Raw genomic sequence first — 19,699 nt, forward strand, 5'->3', positions numbered from 1 at the left:
ACTGTCAGGCTTTTTGGACAGAAGTCCAGTGTCTAATTTCTCCAACATGTCAGATGAGCCTAAGGTTTGTAGTAAAATTCACAAATCATGCCCAGTAATGAAAAGAATAAATCAAATGCACCCGAGAATTACCACTATGGTAAGTTTATGGTATGGTGTGTATGTGTGTGTTATGGTGTGTGTGTGTATGTGCGTGTATGTGTGTATGTATATGTGTGTTAAAGTATGTGTGTTTTATGGTGAGTGTATGTGTGTGTATATGTGTGTATGTATATGTGTGTTAAAGTATGTGTGTTATGGTGTGTGTGTGTATGTATGTGTGTGTGTTGTGTGTTATGGTATGTGTGTCATGGTGTGCATGTGTGTCTTATGTTATGATGTGTGTTTGTGTTATGGTATGTGTGGTGTGTTTGTTATGATATGTGTATGTATGTGTATATGTTTGTGTTATGGTATGTATGTGTATGTGTGTATATGTATATGTGTGTGTTATGGTGTGTGTGTGTGGTATAAATGAAGGTCACTTCTCCAGCTGGACCTTCACAGGCCTAGTTCTCAGTGTTGGCTCCCTCCCCTCCCTTATGTGGTCCTTCCCAGTGTCTGCCATGTCCTCCTGGAACTGACTTTGTATTTCCTTGGAGACTTTGGCTCTGACCAGGTTTCTCCCTTACTGAATGGTTCTGATTTACAGTTCCTTATGTACATTCTAGAGCTTTCTACTGCCCATTTGTTAGCATGTAGAGACGCTTGCTCTAGGTGACCAGGGAGAGTGTTTGTGGCTACCAAGCGGCCAGATCCACAGGATCTTCTATAAATGGCCCCTTACCACAGCTCTAATGGCTATTTAAGGGAGATGTTTCCTTTGATCTCTGCCCTCTCACTGTACAAGCATCATCTGCCCCCCTTCCTCTGCACTCTGCCTTTAAACTCTCTGTTACTAGATACTGTGCCAGTTTTTTGAGCATATTCTCTTTTATGACATAGCTTCCCTCACCAGAGGTGGATGAAATCACTCCATTTTTCTCTTATTTTTAATGGACTTAAAATCATATTCTTTTAAATTTTTCTTAAAATATTATCCGAGAAAGCTACTGACCTTCAAATTAACTCATAGAAAACCCAGCATGTAGATGGATAGATGGGTAGATACACACATACACACACACACACACACACACACACACACACACACACACACACACAGACACACACCACACACACACACCACACACACACCCCACACACAAACATGCACACACACACCCCACACAACACACACACACACCACATATACACCACACACACAACACACACACACAACACACATCCCACATACCACACATATACACCACATACACACACCACACATAGACACACACCATACCACATACACACACCACACACACACCACACATACACACACACACACCATACCACATTCACACACCACACACCACACACATGTTTAATTCTATAAAAAGTTACATGTTGCCAGCTGAAGTTACTCATGCTTGCAATCCCAGCATTTGGCAAGCACAGGCAACAGAATTAATGTAAGTCTGAGGCCAGTCTGGTCTACATCCAGGCTTGTGTAGCAAGAACCTATTTCATGAAAAGTTAGCATACTCGAATTCTTTTTTCTCACCTTTTAATTTTTCGACGTTTGCCCCACTCATGACACTTGTTATATGTACAAGAGCCAAGTGTGAATAAAAACATGTTGTTGTATATTAGAAACAAAGCTCTGTGGAAATAGCCTTACTTTTACTGATCATGGATGGTGACATTTCTGTTTGAGGGTAAGGAACCAAATCATGCACGAAATAACAGGAAGTGGCACCATTTTATGAATGAAAGTGGAGGAGCACACATCTGAGCAAATCTGCTCCATTCACTGTGAAGCATTACCTGAGGACTCCTCTGAGGGCTCCCACCGGTACTGAGGAGTAGTATACAAGTCCGTCTTGGCGGGGCCATTCTCTATGGGCAGACTTGGGTGGATGGTGTGGTAGTCCACAGGGTTGCCGTTCACAGTCACCAGCAGGCCCTGCCAGGGGAGTAGGAAAGGGGACAACAGTGATTGCAATATGACCTCTCTGTAAGTGTACCTCTTCACTTCCCAGACTCCATGCATCACCCAGGATGAAAAGCTGATTAGAGGCCAAACCATTTAATAAATCTAATATTTTTTTATCAAGATGGATCGTATATGCTTTCTCCAAATTTGGTCTCTATCACTAGTGACAATAAAAAGCGTACCCAACCTTTCTGAATAACTGCTACATATAAACCATATGACAGACTCTGTCCTCACTAGAAATACGAACTCCAGAGAAAGGCTTGTGGGTCTCTTCCTGATCAAGGTCTACTCTCTCTACTGCACACCTTCCAGCTATCTGGCTTTGCAGTCCTCCATACCTTCCCTGGGCATCCACCCTGCTCTTGTTCCAGACTCCACCCATTTTGCACAGGGCTAAGCAAATGCTCTCCAGGTCTTAGGTGAGACACCCTAACTTCAGGGCTGCAGTAGATTAAGTGCAAACACCCGGGCCTTCTTTTCCTCTCACCTCTCTGGTGTTACGGATTTGAGATAAACATAAACATATATACAATTTCCATATATACGTAATAATTAGCACAACTGCAGATGAACACGTTTTAAAGACAGACTCATAGAGCTAGTGGTGATAACTTGGTCGGTAAGGTACTTGCTTTTCAAGAACCAAGAACGGGGACCTGAATGTGATTCCTGCAATGTATGCAAAGAAAGACAGCCATGGTGGCATCATGCCCTTGAAGTCTCAGGGTTCAGGCTCACTGGTGAGCTAGCCTAGACTAAAGAAAGTTCTAGACTAGTAAGAGACAATGTTTATAAAAAAACAGTGGAAGACAGTTCCTGAGGAATGGCACCCAGGGTTGTTCTCTCGCCTCCATTCTCATTCTCTCTCTCTCTCTCTCTCTCTCTCTCTCTCTCTCTCTCTCTCTCACACACACACACACACACACACACACACACTTTTGCACATTTACCTACATACAATGTGCACATATGTGTGCACCCCATACACACAAACAAGTACACATATGCATCTGTGTGCACAGACACACAAAGAACAGTGCTTCGAACAGGGCTTTTCCAAAGTATAAATGTATTTTGTATATTACATTCCATCTCATACGTTAGTCAGATTTTTAGAGTAGTAAAGCCAATAAAATTTCTGTGAAAAGAATCGAAAAATTTACAGGGAATTTCCCGATAACTCAAATATACTCAAAGGATCTAACTCTGTTACTTTTAAGTCACTTACATAAGCATAAATGACAAGTCTAAGGGTATACTAACATCAGATGGTTTGTAGTCATCTTGGGTCATGGATAAAAGCTGCAAAAAGCAAGGTGGGACAGCATGTTAATTGATAAGCTAGAAGCAGTTAGAAGTACGTCTGCACTGGTACACTTTTCTATATGTAAACCCAGCCTCTAACTAGCTGCATGCTAGTTATGTTAGAAGTGCCATGCAAAAGACAGCAGGCCACTGAAATGTATGCCCTCCATTCATCATAACCATTTCCCAACTCTGATGTTCAATTATAAAAACAAATATGCAATCATGAGCTATGAGATTATAAACACGTTTGTGGACACAGTGAGCTCTGCCCTACAGTGACTTTAGGATACTCTGTGCTTCTTGTCAGGACTTTGCCAGACTTTGTATATGACATGCCATTCAGATGTTCTGCTCTGTCATGCAGAATAAGGGGGAACGTTGTCCGAAGTGCATATTTAAGAAAATTAACATAGTCATGTGCTGTTTGATGACTAGGAATATTCTGAGGACTGCTCCATTAGGCAATCCCACTTTTGTGTGATCCTATAAATATGCTAAGCCCAAAGGCACAGCTTGGTCCACTCTCAGGTTGTAGGGCATAGCTTACTACTCCTAAGCTACAAACTTTACAGCATGCTACCGCACGGAAGACTAATCCCGGTGTGAACACAAAGACCATTTATATACCTAAAAACACAAAAGGTACTGCAAAAATATGGTATAAGGGACACTTGCTATGAATGGAGCTTGGAGGGCCAGAGATGGTTCTGAGGGAGTCAGCAAGGAGTGGATGTGGATGTGACAGCCAGACATGTGACTGTACCTCTTGTGGAATCTATAAACACTGTATGTTTAGGGTTCACTAGGGAGATTTCAACAGTGTGACTTTAATACATGGGCCATGTTTTCTGCTGTAAGACTGTCATGCTATGTCATAGGTTATAAGAATTTTTGAGGTCATTGAAATGACCTCATGGGAGAAATGTCCAGCATGTGGATCATGGTCATGCTGTTTTTGGCTCCTGTTCATCCTGGTTCGTCAAGAATGCTCTCAAGGGAAACTGCCTTTTATTCTGTTTCCTGTGTGGACCCAACATTGGTTGTGGTGATGATGGTGGAGGTGGTGGTAGTGCAGTGGTGGTATGGTGTAGTGGTACTGATGCTGGTGGTGTGGCGATGGTGGTGTGATGGTGTGAAGTTGTTGCTGTTGTGTCTTCACTCATTATGTTTGGGGTCTTAGCTTTCCTTTGCACTTGAGCACCATAGCCTCTTAGCCATTAGGCAAAGGTCTTCAAGACTTCAACTGTAACCACTGACAGGGTCTTGGAACCCTCAGAGCTCCCTGGGACATAATTTGCACATGGCTGAACGATCCTGTCACTATAATTGGAGAAACGGGCAAGAGAGCACCTAGTGGGACAAGGGAAAACCCTCAGGTATCTTGGGCATGATGTCTGTCCCATGGTGTACCTATGTCCTGAGGCACTGCACCTACGTTGTGATGCATCCCACCTGCCCCAAGGTTCTGTCCTTCCTCACAGTAGCTCCCCCCCCCCCCGTCCCTCTTAGTACAAGACAGCGACACTGAGACCAGGGCTATATTGTCTTAAAGAAACTCGTCTGCCATTGAATGTATCAGGGTCTCCTTCTCGGTTCTCTAAAATGCTGGGTGTGACTTTCGGGCTCTATCTAGGAAAAGAACATTTGTCTTGATGGCTTTGCAAACAGGCTCTTAAGTCCACATGGCATCAGTCAAAATGAATTCACACTGACTGGCAATAGTGATCTATTACATGTAACTTATGTGAGCCAATGGTCTCCCTGTCAGAGCCTAAAAACATCAAGGGGCCCATAACCACATTCAGACAGGGTCTGGATCTTGCCCAGTCAGTTACAGAGTGACCACCATGAGTCATGGAGTCACTCAACACAGTGAACAACCCTGCAGCCAAGTAGTCTACCTTGAAACTACTCTCTCTCAGTGCCAAAAGTTTATTTACTGATCTTTGTCTTAAATATTTTAAATTAAAAAAATCATTTTTTTTTTTGGTTTTTAGTCAAGGTGATGGATATATAAAATTATTCTTTTCTGGGGTCTTGTGGGAGCAGGTACTTCCTTTAGAAGCCCCGGGTTTGGCTGTGACGGAGGGTTTTGGACACCTAAATCAAATTATTTCTACAAGTCAGAAGCAACGAGATCTGACCACTCGTATTAAACCCCACTTTCAACAACACAACATGGGCATGGAAAACTAAATGGGGAAGCGAGCATTCTTTTTTCTGTGCCTTACTTTTCTCTCATCTGTTGGGTACTGGGTTGCATACCACAGGCTCCGCCTCCTCTCTGCTGTGTTCTGATTGGAGCAGCCATCCAGTGCACCCTCCTCTTCCTTCGACATCTCCTCCTGCACCTGAAACACAGAATCATGGGAGCAACTGTGCTCCCCTAAGCAGATCCACAAACCATCGCACTTGGTCCCATCTTTTCAAACTTAGGGTATGCCACAGATGGGATTTGATCAGTACGCCCCTAAAATAATGAAACGCTGTCATGTACGTCATATGATCACCACTGTGGAATGTAGCTTGATTCTCTTAAGGCTTCCCGTGTTACAGATGTCAAGCATCAATGGCTTCTTAATAGGTATTCTGCAGCAGAAAATAGCAGCATAACTGTTGATTCTAAGAGCAAACACTTCTAAAGCAGTACACAGTTAATAGTATAAGCCTCTTACTGGCAAATCTTTCATTAAAACTTTTTTTTTAATGCCAGGATTTTCTACATAGCCTAGGCAGGTCTAAAATTCACAATTCTCTTGACTCAGCCTCCGGAGTGCCGGAGTGCAGGCTCACAAACATGTTTCATCATGCAGAGCAGGCAATATTTAATTAAAAGCAATCTCTCCAGAGCTCTCACACAGTAATGAGGCAAGATCTACAGAGTGGATGCAGATGTCCTTTCACCAAAGGTGTTCCCGTAAAAAGGGAATTAGAGTGGAAAGTGTGGATCTGGGCTCACTGCCCAATCTTGGCTCCAGTGTGCAGCAGAGGACCCAAGGGAAACACCCTACCCCCCAGAGGCCAGGCAATCCCAACTTACGATGAGTCAACATAGCCATTCTTCGCTTCTCAATGGTTGGAAGTGATAAGCATTGAGTAGAAATGGTACTTTAACTCACAATAACCTGCTGTTTAAAGGGGAACACTCACGCACACGTTCTGTTTTTTAACATTCAATGTACTGTAACTGGCACACAATATTCACTGTTATAAAGGAGCCTTTGCACTATATGACTTTGGCAACCGCGGGCTGAGTATGCTTTTAAAGCAGGTTATGATCAGTTATGATGGTCAGCAGGTCGGGAACATTTTAAACGCATTCTTGACTAAGAGTATTTTCAAGTGATGCTGGGTCCACTGGGGAGTATCCCTGTTGTGTGATGAGGTATTTAACCAATTTATCTGGAGCCCTCACACAGTAATGAGACATAGAATTCATGGAGATGCCTTTCCAACATCCTTCTGGTATTTAACTCTTCATATGACCTCTTCCTCCTTTTCCTAGCCCCCACCCACTTCGGACATATTTGATTGACTTTCACCTCCACACTCACATTTGATGGTTGGCATTCTTCACCGAATATGCCAGAGCTTCTGAAACTATGGTGTGAATAGCCTCTTGTCTTCTCACATAGCTTCAGTAATAAACTTTTCTGCTCCTGCCTATTTAAATTGCAGATTGAAATGCTTCATACCTAAGTGCCATATTCTACTTGCCCCTACAGGAACCACCTTAATTCCATTGTTGCCTGCACAGCCTGTAGCTCAGATTGCCTCCCTCCCCAGCTGTCTTTACTTTCCCAGCTCTAGAGATGTCCCTGATGCTAGAGCATCCCACAAGCCTGAAGAAATCACAGAGCAGTCACCATGCTACTGCATTACATGGAATGCCATGGGGAAAGCTAAGCACACTAGAAATTACACATACACACACACACACACACACACACCCCACACACACACATGTAAGCCTTCCCATGTATGTGTGGTGTGTGTGTGTGTTTGTGGAGGAAACTAACATAATACAAATCTTAAAGTAATTTATTATTGAGGCCAATTTGAAAAAGGATTTGAAGAGGACTGGAGAGATGGCTCAGTGGTTAAGAGGACTGACTTCTCTTCCAGAGGTCCTGAGTTCAAATCCCAGCAACCACATGGTGGCTCACAATCATCTGTAATGAGATCCGATGCCCCCTTCTGGTGTGTCTGAAGACAGCTACTGTGTACTTATATTTAATAAATAAATAAATCTTTAAAAAATGAATTGGAGAAAGATGTAACACAAGGTGATTTGCTCCTTCTGACCTCGAGGATACAATTTGTTACTTTGTATCCATCAACTGGGGCCCGAGAGGAAGACACCCACACAGAGGGAACTAACAAGGATGAGATCTGAGACTCTAGTCTTAGTCACTGGTACCCTCCATGGGTGACATGGAAACAGAGTGCCATGCAGGAAGGAGAGAGATTCTCCCTTCTCTTCTGCCAAGGATGAGGGAGGCATGTATCCAACTTCATCGACACTGTTTAATTTGAATCGCATTTACTTTGGGGGAGCTGTTTATTTTTCTTATAGAATGGATAGCTTCAATGAGTATGGGCCTTTTCTAGTGTTAGCGTACTTCATACTGGCCCCCAAGTTAGTACATTAAACTTTTGGCCTTCAAGATGTGTCTCCTGAAACTGGTGACAGGGAGTTCTAGCCTATTCCGTGACAATAAAAGCAGGAAAGTGAAAAGGGAAAATTGTTCCCAGGCCCAAAAGCTAGCAGCATTTCCAATGAGGTTGCATTTTGGCCTGAGTTCAGCAGGCATGAACAGTGCTCCCTGGAGATGGAAAGGAGAAAGGCATCTCTTACATGCACCAACCCCCTGCCTTGCAACCTTATCCATCCATCTAGGAGACAAGTGGACAGAGGACAGAGAAGAACGGGAAAATGCACAGGCATTGGCCTTCCTGTTCCAAGGGTCATGATCTTGTTGGTATTCTTATAGGGAACAATCCAGTGTCCCGTGTTCTTGGGTGGAATGTCCTAGTCCCCATGTCTCACAGTGGAAGCCATGGGAGTTGAGATTTTATGATGTCTGTCCTCAGTTACTGGGGTGTCAGAGAATATTGAGACAGAGGGCTGTAAGGCTAATATTGCTATCAAAGATGGGCTCGAATCCAATCTGAACCATTCAGTAAGTGTGTGATTCCAGAACACGCATCTCTCATGCTTCATTCCCCTCACCTATAAGACAAGCACAATATTCATTCTTCTGTATTTTAAGGGTGGAAAGAAGGATGCACAAAAATAGCCGGCATACTGCCTGTTGGCTTAGTGAGTGCCCAATAAAACCTAACCTTCCATTGTTACTACCCACTGCCACTTGTAGCAGCTCACACAGGTGCCAGTGGGGAGCTGGCTGGCATCTGCGCAGAGAGAATTTGCATTCGCTCAGTATTTGCAGAATTATACCAATGTGTATAAAACACTACCGTTTTGCTGAAACCACCTCTCCTAGAGATTCTAGGTACTTTGAAGATAAGATTGTGAAACATTTCCAGATCCTTACAAGAGGCTCTTGCAACCAAATGCGGATCAGCGTGGCCAGCGTGTAGTACATCACCAGCAGGAGGATGGGGTTGGCATGGTGATACCAGGACAGGTCTGGGTTTACTATGATCTTCCAGGTGCTGGAGCAGTCTGTTTGAATAACGGATTTGATTCCAAACAACCTATTCGAAAACAAAGAAATGCGGATAGCTGCAGTCAACTGTGACAAGTTAACACGTCGGAGGGTAGAAACACAGCTAAAAAAATTGCATATCGTATACTGAGACATATAATATACACACGCAGTTATAGGTTAGATAGTAGGAGTGAGTAGAGAAATCCTGAAGGACTCTTAGGATTTTATCAGCTTGAGCAGCTGGGCTGGGAAGAAGGTCAGACATGTTAAAGAGACATCCAAGTCTCCATCTTACTACTTGATATTACCAAGTCTCATGTCTCATTTTATCTGTTTGGTGCCCTCAGGGTTTCCCACGTCTCCAAAGTATTTTCCTTCTGCCTCACAACAATTTTATGTGTATCACAACTTGAATTTTTATTGCTGTTGTTTCATTGGCTTGTTTCTCTGCCCTTTTAAGTTCTTCTGAACAGGGAATGTATCTACTCATCCCGCCTTCTGGACATGCCTAGCATAGAAAAGAGTTTACATGCAAGCACATTCGATTGGATCAAGTACGACAAGAACTAGGTATTCATAGTTATGGGAGAAGTAGAGACTAAAGGATAGTAACATTTCTGCTAATGAAGAAGGAAAGGGAACTGGAGAGGTGGCTCAGTGGTTAAGAGCGCTGACTGTTCTTCCAGAGGACCTGGGTTCAATTCCCAGTACCCACATGGCAGCTCTCAAGTGTCTGTAACTCTAGCTCTAGGGGATTCAACGCCCTCTTCTGGCTTCCATGGGTATTGCATGGATGTGGTGCAAAAACATCCATACAAACAAAACTTCAAAGGGAATGGGGAGAAGAACAGAGGGAGGGAGAGAAGAAGGAAAAAGTTTTAAGGATTGAAAATACAGTTCCTGAGAAAAGCTTCTGTTGCTTACAGCCTTTAGCCACAGGACGTCTATGTTGATGCAAAATGTAGATTGTACTAAATCTTCACGTGCACTTTAAAATTTTATATTTTAGTTGAAAATCAGCCCTATCAAAATCAGGAAATTATTGAAATGACAAATATGTGATAATATGTGAATGGGGCCAACTAAATGAGCAAATATTTCATTTTAGGTCAGACTTGGCATGAATTCCTATATTATGGGAGCAAATATTGAACTTGGTCAGAGTTCTACAGCTCTCAAATGAAAGCTAAATATGACATAGTAGAATTTCTGTGAAGTTTATCTCTGTCGAATTTCATTTATGGGTAATTTGAGTTTTTCAAAGCTTGGTGATTAATAACTTATTAGAAATGATTTATTTTAAAAGCTAATTTCTACCACGTATCCTGAATGTTCCTGATTACATAATGGGAACATGTGCAGAATATAATTTGTTCAGGAATGTTGAACATGAATTTGCCATGTGATTTTCTTTCAAAAGGATGCTAATAAATGATTAAACTTCGACACATGTAAGACATTCACCTCTTTCTATTATTTGTGCTGATTCTTTTAAAACATTTGTTTATTTATGTGTAAGGTGCTTTACCTGCATGTATGTGGGATACCAAGGGAGGGTAAAACAGGATTTTGGATCTCCTGAGATTGAACTTACAGACAGTTGGGAGGCATATGAGAGCTAGGTATCAAAATGGGGTCCTCTGCAAGAGCAGCCAATGCTCTTAACCACTGAGCCGTCTCTCCAGATCCCTGATTTTTCTGTTTCTAAAAGAAGTTACTCCCTTTCCTCACCCTCTTTCTCCTCTTCATCTTTTTTCTCCTTTTCCTCCTCTTCCCTCTCTTCCCCCTCCTCTTCCTTTTCCTTCTTTTTTCAAATAGGTATCACTATATAGCCTTGGTGGCCTGGAACTCCCTACATAGACTGGCCTTGAAGACGTAGAAATCTACCCGCCTCAGGCTCCAACATGCAACACCTTCCCAGAATATGTCCTTTCCTGGGAATTACCATACTCCATTCAGATGTAACATCATCAAATGTCACACATTCCTCTCTTACAAAAGCACCCAGTGCTGTATTTTCTATAGCAATGAGGGGACGTGTAAATGAACTTTGATTAAAAAAAAAAAACAAAAACAAAAACAAAGAAGCAAAACCCTCTTCAGTGTTGCAGATGCAAAATGGATTAGCAGTTCCTACAATAAAGTTGCTTTATTATAGGTCTTTTTTTCTTAAACTCAGTGAGAAATTTGTATTTCTATTGAAATTAGGTTTTAAATAAAAACATACGGAAAGATCATTCTTTATATTAATATGTAATTCAAACATACTAATTAAGAGAAAAATAATATGTCCAAAAAGAAATGTCTGAATACATTAACCTTGTACAATTAACACATGTCATTTGAAGGCAAAATCAAATGTATAAAGACTGAAAGAGGATGAAGTATTTTACTCCATTTAGAACATTAAAACTTACTGAAAACATTTCTGCAGCTCTAGATGACAATGGCGATTTCTGTATAGAGTACACAGAGTGAAAAGCTCTTTGAATAATCTGGATTATTGTTATACCTTGGGGTTAATGGGAACAGGACATTTCAATTTCTGAGGCCCCACCCTTCAACTAGAAGAGGCCCCATCACCCTTAGCTTAGACATAGTTTGGCTCCATCAGAAATTCAACAGGGACTCCCCACAGGTGATCACAAAAGAAACCATGTCATATTGTAATCAGTACTTCATCCTTTCCAAACAATACTGTGACTTAGTGCAGTCTGAATTTGCACATTTCCACATCAATGCTGAACACTCAGACTCACAGTTTGATCGGCAGCGCTTGGTCCTCACTAAATGGGCAGAAGATGTTGAGGTTTGCTCTATTGCTATGTATTGCTAAATTCTGTACCTGAAGGTCTAGGTCTAAGGTGACTTCTCATGTCTAAAAGCTTTTGTTGTGCAAACCTTGCTCCTTGATTTAAAACTACTGGTTAAATTAAATTGGCTATAGCCAATTACTGGAGGGATAGATAGGTTTGGAGTGACCAGGTTGGAGGACAGAGAGAAGGAGGAAGCCACCATGAGAGGAAAGGAAACATAAGCACATGGAGAGGAGACACAGCAAGTATCTGTAGGAGACCACTGGGAAGGTAGCCAGGCCTGCAATTAGAAGTCAAATAAAGTAACCATAGTCTGAGTCTCATTTATTTGTAAGCTACTCAGGGATAAGTTTAAATTGTCCATACTACAAGAAGCTACCAAGTGGTTTCTCTTACTGTTCTCACTGTGACAAAACCTTACAGAAGCAACTCATGGGAGGAAGGGTTTATTGTGGGTTATGTTTCAGAGTTTGTTTGCTTTTTTGTTGGAAATGCATGGCAAGGGAGGGCATGGGTGGCCATAAGCCTTCATATCACAGTGGATCAAGAACAGTGAGCCCTAGCCAGGAGTGGGTCTAGGACAGAACTCTTACCTCTAGTGGTCACATGTCCTAATGGTTCTATAACTTCTTAAAATATTGCCACCAGCTGGAGACCAAATATTTAAACATATGAGTCTTTTAAGGCCATATCAAACTCAAACTACAAAATATGGCTACAGACTATCCATGAATTGTCCATTATTAGAATATCTTTTTAACAGAGTTGATAGTGTAAGACCTATTGATTCTCTCTCTCTTTCTCTCTCTCTCTCTCTCTCTCTCTCTCTCTCTCTCTCTCTCTCTCTCACACACACACACACACACACACACACACGCACACACAAGGGGGGAAGGGAGGGGGAGGGGAAAGGAGAAGGGAAGGGGAAGGGGGAGAGAGAACGGTATACTGTAGTAAATGTTTGCATGTTAGATGGGACATTTGTGGTTGAAATTTTGCATCCTTTCTAGTGTTGGAATTCTAGATGTCTATGCAGTATCCAGCCATTAGATCATCTGCTCAGCCTTTCCTTTTCCAGGGTTCATCTAGATACTGACAATCAAAAGAAGAGTGTCTACACAGAACATGCATTCAGAGACTCAGCCAGGTGCTCCAGTGAGAGGTGCAGTGAAGTCCTTTCTGTGTTTGTGTGTCAAGAGGGAAAGGCTATGAGAGGAAGAATGCATGGTGTGGGCAGTTAGTCCATAGGAGATGAGACAGGTAGGTTAGAGAAGAGAGATCCTGAGGAAGTTGAACAATTCTGACAGGTTTTGAGGTTGGGATGGGAAGACGGAGATGACAGCATCTCTCTACTGACACATCACTGGGTGTTGCTGAGCCTGACCCTACCCCATTAGTACTCCCAGGACTGCCTGTGTCTCCGCAGTCAAATTCCACCATACCATAAAACAATTTCATATGTAGTTAGGACCTGCATTTCTGTGTTTAGTTTGTGGGTTCTGTTTTGCTATGGAGTCAAATTCTAATTTCTTGTCAACTTGTCTTCAGGACATACCTCATGAAAGGAAGGTTTTGTGTGCCATGTTTGTTTAACTGAATTAAAACACAAAGAATAAGTCACAGCATGGAAATGGTGATGGTTGTTGGAAGAGTAGAGGCTAAGGGATGCTAACATCTCTTTTTCTTTTTTGAAAACGAAAGGAAGAGAGAAAGGAAGGAAGGAGAGAGGAAGGAAGAAGGGAGGAAGGAAGAAAAGAAGGATGTTAAGGATTCCCCACAGCACTATTTAGAGAAATATCACTGGTATTTAGGGCCCTTCATCCATGACTTTGATCATCTTGGTTTGGAAAATAAAAATGCCAAATAAATATATAACACAGCTATCTGTGAGCCTCCCGTCATTTATCTAGCATGCATCTAGTTATCTACTGCTTTTCTGGCTGCTAACAAGAATCTTGAACTCCACCATGTGCATGAATCAGTAAGTAAATGTGTGTGTCAAGGGTTAGCAACTGCTTAAGAATGTCTGAGAGCCTGAAAATTATGGATTGGGGGTGTCTTGTTCCTTAGAGTTTCGTGCGTTGTGATACTGGGTCTTACAGTGTGATGGTATTCGGAGGTAGAACCTTTAAAAGCTGAGCGTCATTCAGATGGCATTGTGCGAGCCTTCGTCCCTCTCTGGCTTCTTGTTTACTGATGTAATCTCTCTGACATATGGTGGTGACATCAACCATCAGGTCCTCTGGAGCCAAGCCATAGCTGACACCATGCCCTCCCATCTTTGGAAGTGTAACCAACACATCCCCCCCTTTCCTCAGAAAAAAATTAATTAGAATATTTTGGACATTCTGTTCTGGTAATGAAAAACTAATTCGCCTAGTTTATGATAAAGGCAGAGTGACAGATTCCAATATCCATCCATGACAAAGTGTGAGGCCACCTGGTTGATCATTTTAAGATCTCACGACAGCTCAGATCACTATGTACAAAACTCATTTACTCTCTGTGATGCCGGAGGAGACACAGGAGCAATCAGTCTCTCTCATCACATCCTTTGGATCAGCCTTCCTCCTGAGGCCCCAGAATCCTTGCAGCTAGTCCTCATACCCTGCAAGGCGTCATTCCAGATGTCTCCTTATCCCACAGAGCCGTTATTTTCCTCCCCTCCCCTGAAGCACTCCGGCATCTGACAACACACTGATGCTGACCTATCAGGATGCTGGCTTTCTCTTCACTTGCACACGTTGGCGGATTTATAGATGAGCTACCACCTGTTTCCACGTTCACTCAGACATCTACTTAGTCAGTCTCCTCGAGGGCCAAGGAAGGCACAGGCAAGAAACGTGTAGCTCTGTGTCCACACCCATGTTTCAGAAGTAACTGCAATTCTGCAAACTGCTAACACATACTCCCATGTTAACTGTGTTTACAGACCCTGTCTAGAAGCACAAATTAATATTCTCGTGCAATTAATACCCAGAATATTGTCATCATGTAAATCTTAAACTCTAGCCAATAAACAACCTGCTGTCTCTTCCTCAATTCCTAGAAGCCACCCTTCTACTTCTTGGTCTGTGTAGCTAGATTCTGTCATGATTAAGGCAATCTGCTTTCAATTCTGTTAAGTTTCAAACTTCAAGTGGAACCACTAGATCACGTGGTAGTGCTGTGTGCTCCCCTTTGAGGACTTATAATACAATTTTCTAAAATGGCTGTGCCATTTTCATTCCCACCAGCCACACAAAGGGCTTCAAAGTCTGCATAACCGTGCGCGTGTGTGTGTGTGTATGTGTGTGTGTGTGTGTGTGTGTGTGTGTGTGTGTGTGTGTGTGTAGAGTAGCCATGCTGGTGGTATGAAGGCAAGACACTACACTTTCAATTTAACCTTTTCCTTCTCAAGAGTCCACAGTTCTTCATGACCCAGTCTCTCATGGGAAGCCATATTCTTTAATTAAGTAAGCGTTAGCTCACTAGAATGAGCAAGTGTGTAATGGGAGGATAAAAATCTAAGGCAAGTGTTGAATCTTCTAATGAAGCCAGGAAGAACACTCTCCCCAACTAGCACGATATGTTTAATTTTGGGCCAAATAACTCTACAAAGAAAATAGGTTGTACTGGTAGTCTCAGCTCAACTTCCTTCCTCTTGGTTGAAATCAGCAGGAAACTGAATGGAGGAGGAGGAGAAGCAGTGGAGGAGAGACTGCATGAAGCATGGCATCCAGGCTGCAGGACAGAGACCAGATTCAGTGCAGACGCCTGTGGTTCCCTATATGCAGGTGAGGGCAGGCACAAGATAAGGCGAGAGCCTGTGATTGGGCAATGGAAAAAGGAAGGCAGGTTGAGAATTTTAGAGATGAGTACAGAGAGACAGAGGAAGGAAGGAAGACAGAGGAAGAGAAAGAGGATCCAGACTCCTAGTGGCTTTAAACAGCCACAGGTAGTTTTGAAGATCTTAAAGGGATGAATAATTACAGGATGATTTGTCTTATCTAGGTGGGCAGTTTATATCAATATCAATTGGCTCTGAGTTCATTATGAGGACATTTTATGGGGTGAGAATTTACTGATATAAATCTGACTGATAAATTACAAGTCTCTAGAGTTTTGATTTTACTGGATTACAGGGGGTGTGGGTTGGGGAGGGGGATTTGTGACAGCTAACCACAGGGGGCAGATGGCTGGGAATGTGAGCAAAATCCCCAACAAAAGAACCATCAGATGGGTGGTCACTGCATGGGACTAGACATGGAGGTGGGGAGGCCGCCCCAGGGCCAGAGAGTAGCTGGCATTAGAGTGTGATGATGCCTTTTTAAATATTTCACACATCTTTGCTCTTTTAAGGGACCTAGAATAAAGTTTATCATCCAAGCACCAGATCCCCCGTCCCCAGACACCCCTGTTTGCTGGTTGTTAAACTTGTAAAATACGAAGCATGACCTAAACTAAGAATGCTTTACAGGTGGTGACCAGTCACAAGGTGTGAGTTTCCTCTTCCTTTGTTTGCCTGAGAGACACCGCTCTGGGATGGTCTCCAGCCTTCTCCTTGTTGCTGTAAATTATAAACCTGTCTTTAGCCCTCTAAGTCCTGTGTGGTTGGCTGTGCAGTCACCCGGCACATTCCCACCCAGGTGTACAGGCTTTGTATTGATGTAATTATGTTGGGAGGGGTAAAGGCAGTGCGTATGACAGCTGCCAACGATTACCTTGTGGATTTAATTATTCATGCCCAGGGAAGAAGAAGGGTATAGAACAAATTAGGGGGAAGAACCACCACCCGTTTAAGAAGAAACACAGTTTCATTTTCTTCCATTCCCTGCCCGTGTTCCCCTTACCTGATGCCAAAGGGCAAAAGCAATAAAAGACAGACTTTATTCTTAAAGCATGAAGAAGATTCAAGTGATGCCTAGTTTACTTAATAACTCAATTTAAAAGCATACCTCAGATCCAATAGCTTTCGCATGAACTCACAATCAACTTGAAACAAACAAACAAACAAACAAACAAACAAACAAAAGCCAAAGCTATAGGATAAAAAGGAAAGAATAGAAATTCAGATATGGATTAAAAGCTTATCTGTACTCTCAATCATCTGATCTCAAATGTGGCCTTTAGTCCTTTGAGGCCTCAACGTTCTCATCTAGAGAATGAAATTAGCAACCAATACTGAAGAGATACCGTGAGGATCAGACATGATTGGTATATACTTCTCAATGTCCCGTGTAGAATTCATCATCGTCATCATCATCATCATCATCATCATCATCACTTATTAATTAATTTATTTACTTTACATCCTTGCTGCAGCTACCTCTCCCTCTTTCCTCCCAGTCCTTCTTCCCAGTCCCACCCCCACTCCTCCTTTGTTTCTCGTCAGAAAAGGGAAGACTTCCCATGGATATTATTAACCAGCCTTGGCATATCAAGTTGCAATAAAGACTAGGTACATCTTCTATTCAGGGTAGATAAGGCAACTCAGTAGAAGGAAAGGGTCCCAAAGACAGGCAACATAGATGGCCCTGCTCTGGCTGTTAAAAATCCCACAAGAAGACCAAGCTACACAACTGTTGTATGTGCAGGGGGCCTAGGGCAGTCCCAGGTAGGCTCTCTGGTTGGCAGTTCAGTTTCTCTGAGTCCCTATGGGTACAGGTTAATTGATTCTGTAGGTTTTCTAGTGGTGTCCTTGACCCCTTTGACTCCTTCCTTCCCCTCTTCAGCAGGATTCTCCAAGGTCTACCTAACGTGTGGCTGTGGGTCTCTGTATCTGTTTCCATCAGTTGCTAGGTGAAGCCTCTCTGATGACAATTATATTATGCTCCTGTCTGCAAATATAGCAGACTATCATTAGAATATTAGGAGTGAGCTCCCTCTTGTGGCATTCTGGGTCTCAAGCTGCACCAGATATTGGTTGCCTCTCCCTCCATTTCTGCCCCATCTTTCCATGGAGAATTCTTTCTTTTGTTTTATCATCATCATTACCTTCTCTCCCTCCGCTGCTGGCTCTATAGGTATGTGCCACCACCATGGATTTTAAGTAGGTGCTGGAAATCTGAACTCGGGTCTTCATGTGTGTGCAGGAGGCATTTTACTGACAGAGCCATCTCCCTGGCCTCTGTAATTTAGGTTTTAATCCAATACTGCATTTTGGTTTTTACTCTGTTGCTCAAAATTTCCAGAGCCCTCTATTAGTACTACTATTAGTATGAGTGTATTATTCTGCTATTTTCTTCTTCTAGACCAGTGGTTCTCAACCTTCCTACTGTTTGACCCTTTTAAACATTTCCTCATGTTGGGGTGACCCCCCCATAATATTCTTTGCTGCTAGCTCATAACTGTAATTTTGCTACTATTATAAAATGCAATGTAAATAATTCTGGAGATAGAGGCTTGCCAAAAGAGCCTTGACCTACATGTGGGGAACCACTGTTCTAGACAGTAAGGAAAACGGTGAAAATACAAGTTTCAAGTTGTAGTAACAGTAGGTTCAAAGGAAGATGATGGGTTAATAATACATGACCTGGTTAAGTGGGCTTTGGCAACCCCCTCGGTCCCCCTCTCACTGGTGCTGAAAACTTTATTTTCTTACTTTATTAAGTGTCCTGGATCTTCTCTTCCGCCTATTCATATTTCCGTAAAGTTCTTAATAAGACTTTGTCTTCAGCTCATCCACTCTTACAAGAGGCCTCAATGGCCTTGTAAAAGAAGCCTTGTGCTATGACAAGAAGTTAGCCACTTATGAACTCAGACACCACACCTCACCCATTCCAAGCTTGTGGTCCCTTCCGCTTGGACTTCTCAGTCTCTGGACCTGAGAGGCTATCATCTAGCTCAGCATTTGAATATAGATCTTCCCTAGGTCCAAGGCTACTGGAATGAGCCCTGTGCTTTGGTGACGAGGTAGAAGACAGGATGAGCAGCAGACATTCCAGAATATTGAGCAAAAAGCCACTGAGGTGTTTGTCATCAAATACAGAATAGAGGTAGCCATAAGGCCAGAGAAACCTTCCGGATATCTGCTCTCTGTATTTCTCAAATTCTTTGTGCCTTTGTTTCATTAAAGTAGGAACATAATGTCCTACTGGCGATACGCCTGTGGCTAAATTTAGCTACACACTGCAATTTCTAACCCAGTTATCCCACATATCATTTACATTCTAGTAATTTTCAAGGAAGCGCTATTCTGACCAAGAGTATGTTTTTAAAAAAAATGCTCCCCTTCAGAGAGCCAGCCGTGTCTTTGTATTCATTTCCATTGTAAACATCATTTGCTTACCTGATCTTGCAGGTAATATTGCAACACCAATATTGTAAACTAATACTGAGCCAATACCTCAGGGTCATTTCCATTTCTCCCAGCTGGAACTGGGAACTTCTGGTTTCATCCACAGTCTGGGAATCCTCAAAACGCAGAGGAGTCCTTCAGTCAATCTGTGCTCCCTGGACTCGCTCTCCCTGGTGTCTTGGCTATGCTGCATTTCTTCTAGTTTTTGCTGGGACGTATAACTCGAATCTTGACAGGGAATTGGAAGCCATTCCCCAGTAGGCAAATAATACCTTACCGTGCTCACTGGACAGCTGACATGAAGGCTTATCAATCTAATTCAAACCATGTTTATGAACTGCAAAACACACACATTGTCACCTTACCTCTCCAACCTCTACCTGACACCCTTCCCTAGTTTTCTTGCCAAGACATGGCAAGACTCAAAGTCCCATACTACTTTGAGAAAAATGTCAAGAACTAGAGAGCAGCTTGTTTGAAAACTGTGGTTTATCTGTTGTTAATCTCTGTCCTTTATTGGTCATTTCTAGATTACATCATG

At 42.5% G+C, this 19,699-nt stretch overlaps 1 protein-coding gene across 8 annotated transcripts in view; it reads right to left on the reverse strand.

Annotated features, from left to right (window-relative positions):
- Piezo2 (piezo-type mechanosensitive ion channel component 2) overlaps positions 1-19,699 on the reverse strand; it is a 376,519-nt gene that overhangs the window by 105,336 nt on the left and 251,484 nt on the right. For 7 of the 8 annotated variants that reach the window (XR_005496481.2, XM_063277327.1, XM_039097390.2 and 4 more), the window contains 4 exons: positions 8,947-9,109; positions 5,620-5,739; positions 3,344-3,382; positions 1,909-2,047 (listed from right to left, as the gene is read on the reverse strand). Coding sequence is in view for 7 of the 8 variants with exons in the window: in XM_063277327.1 (XP_063133397.1) it covers positions 1,909-2,047; positions 3,344-3,382; positions 5,620-5,739; positions 8,947-9,109 (461 nt within the window). In the remaining variant the exon portion in view is untranslated. The remainder of the gene's footprint in view (positions 1-1,908; positions 2,048-3,343; positions 3,383-5,619; positions 5,740-8,946; positions 9,110-19,699) is intronic. The other variant, XM_039097388.2, reaches the window with a different exon arrangement.

This window comes from Rattus norvegicus, chromosome 18, assembly GCF_036323735.1.
Source record: "Rattus norvegicus strain BN/NHsdMcwi chromosome 18, GRCr8, whole genome shotgun sequence".
NCBI classification, from domain to species: Eukaryota; Metazoa; Chordata; class Mammalia; order Rodentia; family Muridae; genus Rattus; species Rattus norvegicus.